At 33.5% G+C, this 6911-nt stretch overlaps 1 protein-coding gene across 1 annotated transcript in view; it reads left to right on the top strand.

Moving 5' to 3' along the window:
- LOC107566891 (cytoplasmic dynein 2 heavy chain 1-like) overlaps positions 1-6911 on the top strand; it is a gene marked incomplete at its 5' end in the record, with an annotated part of 69802 nt that overhangs the window by 55175 nt on the left and 7716 nt on the right. Inside the window, 2 exons of the mRNA XM_016252453.1 lie at positions 2909-3118; positions 3977-4066. Coding sequence (XP_016107939.1) covers positions 2909-3118; positions 3977-4066 — 300 coding nt within the window. The remainder of the gene's footprint in view (positions 1-2908; positions 3119-3976; positions 4067-6911) is intronic.

Raw genomic sequence — 6911 nt, 5'->3', positions numbered from 1 at the left:
CACACACACACACACACACACACTCATTCTCACACACACACACTCACTCTCTCTTTGTGTGTTCAGACTGTTACGCTGCACTCCTATTTGTCATTGTCAGGTTTAGACTGATCTTTGCCACACTCTCACACACACACAGTGCTGTAGAGATTGCGCGCGTGTGTGTGTGTTTAGCTCTTGTAATGAGACCAATTTATCATGTGTAAGAGTCGCCCACATCTTCACTGCAGTTTGCCCCAATCACAGAGAGATGGAGGATAGTGTACAGTGAGATGTATTGCGCTCACCGCAGCTCTGTGTGTGTGTGTGTGTGTGTGTGTGTGTGTGTGTGTGTAGGTGATCTCTCAGTTGAGGATTCTGAGCAGGTCTGTAGCAGCTGGCTCCAAATTTGACAGAGAGATCTGGTCTAATGCACTCTCACCTGTGCTCAACCTGTGGAAACGTCTCAACCAGGTAACGCATCGGCATTTTAGTGTCATAATATAATTATTACAGTTTTATATATATTTTTATATATAGTACAAAATTTTTATATTTCATATATTTTTATATATACAGTATATATATTTATATATACTTGTCTTTTGTCCAATAATCCATGTAAAATGTTTTAATGTTTTTGTGCACCATATGCAGCCGTATTTTTGTTTTTTTAATAATAAAAATTCATAGTTATTCATAATTTATTTTCCTTCTATTTTTGCAGTGTTGTTATTGTTAAATTAAAACTGTTAAAAATGATTTCAGTAATTTAAATAAATAAAAAATAAAATTTAAAAATGTAATTGCACATACTGGTCAAAAATGTATAGCCTAAATGCACTGTAAGTCGCTTTGGATAAAAGTGTCTGCTAAATGCATAAATTAAATTAAATTAAATTAAATTAGAAATGTTGCCTTGCTAACTAACTGGAATAAATAGGTTCACATTGAAGTAGGGCTGGACAATATTCAATATCAATATGTATCGCAAAAACATTTTGTTCAATAACGGTGATATGATTTTTAAACACGTTTCCGATATTTCCATATGAATTACCAGTGTTTCCCATACATTTATTTATTTGTGGCGTTTCAAAATCAAAACGCGGCTGTTTTATATGATTGTATCTCTGAAGGGAAAGGACTGTCTTCAGAAAAGTTTCGATGGCATTTTCATTGTATCTGATAAAGAAGTGTTCATGAGCCGAGCTGATTTGATTACAGCCGTTACTGGAGAAACCGCTAGTTCCACCGCTCTCACAGCGCCTCCTGCTGGCAGACAATCAGTTTGCATTTTCAATAAGCCAACATGTTTTTGTTGTTGCTCTTTTTTTTTTCTTTTCTTTCCCGGCAGCAACTCAGAGCACTTTTCATACTCTTTATACTGGCTGAAGCACATTTGTTTCAATCTATAAGAATAGTCGGCCTACACTACCAGTCAAAAGTTTTTGAACAGTAAGATTTTTATTCATTTATTTTTTTTATTATTATTATTTTTTTAAGAATTTTCTTCTGCTCACCAAGCCTGCATTTATTTGATCCAAAGTACAACAAAACAGTAAAATTTTGAAATATTTTTTACTATTTAAAATAACTGATTTCTCTTTGAATACAGAATAAATGTAATTTATTTCTGTGATGCGCAGCTGTATTTTCAGCATCATTACTCCAGTCTTCAGTGTCACATGATCTTCAGAAATCAGTATAATATGCTGATTTGCTGATATTTAAAACAGTTGAGTAAATTTTTTTTTCAGGATTCTTTGATGAATAGAAATCTGAAATAAAAAGCTTTTGTAACATTATACACTATACCATTCAAAAGCTTTGGAGTCAGTATGATTTCTTTTTTTGGAAAGAAATGATAGAAATTTATACTTTTATTCAGCAAGGATGCTTTAAATTGATCAAAAGTGATGATAAAGACATTTATAATGTTACTAAAGATTTCTATTTCAGATAAATGCTGTTCTTCTGAACTTTCTATTCATCAAAGAAACCTGAAAAAATTCTACTCAGCTGTTTTCAGCATAATAATAATAAATGTTTTTTGAGCAGCAAATTAGAATATTAGAATTTTCTCTAAAATATTATATGGTTTTATATGAGGTGTCATAGACTTGGCAAATTCATTTTTCATAAGTTTGTATGCACAGACATCTGTTATGGGCGTTCTTCGCAGTTTTTACGAGGCTTTTTTAAATAGTGTTCATATCGACATCGGAATTATATCGTATCGACTGAAATTAAGAAATATATTGCGATATAAATTTTGGCCATATCGTCCAGCCCTACACTGAAGTACTAAAATTACTAAAACTAAAATAAAAATAAAAAATATATTAAAGCAAAATAGAAATATAAAAAACTAATAACAATGACAAAAGCACATAAAATTACTAAAAAAATAAATAAAAGTGACAGAATCTAAAAATAACTCATTAAAAATATGAATAAATACTATAATAGTGTATAAAAGGGCTGTTTTTTGCTACTGTACCTGTACTGAAAGATGTCAGTGTAAAAGCCTCTTCGCATTGCATTACAGCACTTTTCTGTGAGTTTTCTGTCAGTTCAGTCTTGTTTTTAACCGCTCATCCTTCAATAACAGCCTATCGTGACAGATTCATAAAACAAGCAGAGCTGAAATGTGACACTCAAATGTTGTAGCATCCTGTGAACTCGTAAACACAATTTTATCTCCGGGCAGAAAGATACAAACCTGTGTAGTTTCAATTCTCCTGGAAATTGAAAAAACAAAAAAACGTTTCTTTTGTCAATTTGATATGCAACAGTCAGTTTCCACCAGCTGTTTCGTGTGCAATATGCATTAAACAGTCCGTAGGCGTGTCCTTTATACTAAGTCTAGATTTTGATTGGTTATTGATTCCTGCCGCTCTCTGATTGGCTCTTGCCTCTTTTTCAGGGTTCCTCATTGATCCATCAGAAGGTGGCTCCGCCCAGCGAGGGCGTCGGCTCTCCCATTCTCTCATTCGTCCAGCTGGAGCAGTTTAATGCGGTGCGATTGGTCCACAGCATTCACCAATCGCTGGCCTCGCTCAGTAAGGTCATCAGAGGCACATCCCTCCTGACCGCTGACGTACACAAACTGGCCACTGCACTCCTGAACCAAGAGGTGAGAGTGAACGCCGGCACCTGCTTGATTAATGAAGCAATACAGTATGATATGCTGGGCTAAATTACACCATATATTTGCTGAATGAAATCCTTGTGTCTTACTAATTTGGTGATGCTGATTCCAAAAATAGTGTCAGTTTTGTTCAAGCATGTCACATTTTCTCACAAAATATGATGCATTTAGTAGCATTTTTATAATATATATATATATTAGTAATTTTGTTGTTTGTTCTTGTCTTTTTTTTTGTTTATTTGTTTTTTATTAATTTTATTTCAGTTTCAGACTATTTTTATTTTAGTCAATTTTTATGTTTTATTTTAATTAACGCAGATGTTATTTTTATATTTTTGGTTTTCATTTTAGTTAACGATAACAACGCTGGATCATGACATCTTGTGGGAAAATACACACATATGAAACAGCATTTTATTGTATTAAAGGGAAAAAAAAATGTTGCAAAATTAGTGAGAAAAATTTTTAAATTAAAATAAAATATAAAGTATAAAAATGTTTTAAGTAATTATGTTGTGTTTTTATTATTTTGTATTACTTTTTTCCCCTGGTTTCTTTTTACTTTCTATTAATTTTATTTAATTTTTAGTAATTTTGAGTAAATAAAAAAATGTGCACTGCTTATTGATAAGTGCGTTAAAGCTGATATATATATATATATAATTTTTTTTAATATTTATTCTTATTTTGTGGGGGAAAAAACTCTGATGGAAAGTTTTATTGACATTTTTAACATTTTTATCATAAAATTATGCAATATTAGGCCTTTTTTGCAAATCAGCAGATAATTGTTTTCAGGATGCAGGCGATGTAATCAGAGCTGACTTTCTCTGTCTCTCTCAGTGTCCGTTGAGTTGGCAGAATAAATGGGAAGGCCCTGAAGACCCGATGCAGTATTTGCGAGCCGTCGTGTCCCGAGCGCTCGCGATTCAGGTAAACAAACTCCTGTTGTTGATCCTGAGGTCGTGGAATGTGTTTGACCTCCTCCAGGTGTTCTCCAGTTTGTTTAGCCATGTCTATGGGAGCGTTATGATCCTAGAATGCAGGAATGCCACGAAAGAGCCGTGTTTGTTCAGGATGCACCTGGCTTTATAAATGGCTCGCATATTTTCCTGCTGTAATAGGGCCACGCAGAGCGATCATCTGACCTAATGAGTCTCTGGAGACGTTTACCCGCACCGCCACAGGTCTCCCGTCAGGCTCAACAGCTGCCAGCAGACGCCGCTGCATGTGTCGAGGCATCTCTAGTTGTTTTCCGAGCGTAAAGCCATCGGAATGTAGGCCGCAGTGACTCATCTGATCATATGAGGGTTTTTCTGTGCTTTTATGCGCTTTACTCTCTTTTGTGCTTTGGCTTTGGATAAAAGCACTTTCTGAATAGCAGCCCTGCCATAAATTCCAGCTCTGTGAAGCTCATGACGTACCGTTTCTGATAACACGGGGTCTCAGCACTCCGATGCCCATATTCCACAATGCAGTTTGGTGATTGAACAACTTTTCTGTGAAGCATTCATGTTGCCATACAAAAATGGACAATTGTAGGTTATTGACTTTATTGTATTGTTACTGCAATAAAGCCACGTTAACTGGGTATTACTGTTGTCAAATAAATAAATATATGTCATATGTGTATAATATATACATATACATATATAATATATATAATTATATATTACGTATTATGTATCATATTATAGACTATCATTCTCTTGAAGGTGAAACTGTAAAATAGATAGAAAAAAGTTTTGCGTTTATCAAATAAATGTAGTGTTTTTGGGCATGACAAATTATATAAACATTAAATATATATTTATTGTGATTTTATATTTAATGTACATATAATTTGTCATGTCCAAATCCACTACCTTTTTTATATTTAATTATGTATATATATTCATTCAACATTTTATGTTTTTTCATATGTGTTTTTTATATATTTATTCACTAGGAAAATCACTTAAAATCAACAAAGTTAGTGCTTTAGATAGAAAGAAAGAAAGATAGATAGACAGACAGACACACACACACAGATAGATAGACACACACACACACAGATAGAAAGATAGATAGACAGAAAGATAGATAGACAGACACACACTCACACACACACACAGATAGATAGAAAGATAGATAGACAGACACACACACACACACACACACACACACACAGATAGATAGACACACACACACACACAGATAGATAGATAGACACACACACACAGATAGAAAGATAGACAGACAGACATACACACACAGATAGAAAGATAAATAGACACACACACACACACACACACACAGATAGAAAGATAGATAGACAGACACACACACAGATAGATAGAAAGATAGATAGACAGACACACACACACACACACAGATAGATAGAAAGATAGATAGACAGACAGACACACACACACACACACACACACAGATAGATAGATAGATAGATAGATAGATAGACCTTGAGTGCAGGAAGGAGGAGGAGCTACGTGGCGTGAATATTAAAGTCGTCAGACAGGGACTCATGAATAATACATGAGCGCACCAGCATCACCTGAGGGAGAGTTCATTACACACAACACACAAACAGCAGCGTGTGTATTATCATGTACATTAATCACATGACTGACATCATGTAATATGTGATGGTGTGTGTATGTGTGATTATGAGCATCTGCTTGTTTAGACGTTAGTGCTCCTGAAACTTCAGCCTACTGTAAACACTAAAGCAGTAAATGTTAGCAGGTGTGTTTTGTGTTTGTCATCTGCTGACGTGTGTATAGAGAACTGTGGGAGCGTGACTTTCAGAGAGACAATCTTTCTATGCACATGAGAGTCTCAAAAACATGTCTGGGTAACATTTATTGCATTCTGATGTGGGGCTGAAAAAAGAAAATATATTTCGCACCAAAAATTGAAGCCTGCAGCAGAACGGTTAAGATTTGTGTTTGTTGCATTTTGACAATATTTTCATTTCACATTTTCACATCAGAATTCTCATTAATATTTTTTTATTGCTGAAATAATAATAATGTTGTTTTTATTATTATTATTACTGTTATTACTGCTACTACATAGCAGCAGTAATATTAAAATATGATTTTGTATTTTTATAAATTTAAAACAATAACAATAATCAGTTTTTATTACAATTATTATTATTATTAGAGGTCAACTGATAGTGGACTTTACCGATACCGATGGCTAGGTTAAACCGCACTGGCCGATAACTTATTAATCAACCGATAGTTTTTAAAATGAATACTGTATGGAAAAAATAATATTGTAATTTTATACATTTAAAACAATAACAGTCTGATTTGATTGTTGTTTTTATACCATAACAACAATAATTACATTTCTAAATCATTTAAAATGATAATAAATACAATTATTAGTGTTATATATTATTAATAGTAGAAGTAGTATTTAAATAAAAATATATACATCATGATTGAATTTGTAGCCATTTCTTTTCATTTCCTTTAATATTTTTATTACTGTGTTTTACTATAATATAGTAGAAAGTTAACTTTATTACATCAATTATGAATTTGTGTGAATATGTGAATGAGAATTTTTTTTAATTTTTTTTAAACTACTAAAACTCTTGGTAAAAAATAATAGGCTGCATATTCTTTATGCAGCATATATATCTAGTTCCTTTAGATTGTGTGGTGAAATGTGAGCTGGACATGTTTTCATGAGGTTCAGTCACAGGCCGAGTCTGAGACGAGAGCCACAGTGTGTGTGTGTGTGTGTGTGTGTGTGTGTGAGCTGG

Source organism: Sinocyclocheilus grahami, unplaced genomic scaffold (genome assembly GCF_001515645.1).
Source record: "Sinocyclocheilus grahami isolate Dianchi unplaced genomic scaffold, SAMN03320097.WGS_v1.1 scaffold1110.1, whole genome shotgun sequence".
Taxonomy (NCBI): Eukaryota; Metazoa; Chordata; class Actinopteri; order Cypriniformes; family Cyprinidae; genus Sinocyclocheilus; species Sinocyclocheilus grahami.
The sequence above is the reverse complement of the archived record's forward strand: the minus strand, read 5'-3'. Positions and strand labels throughout refer to the sequence as shown.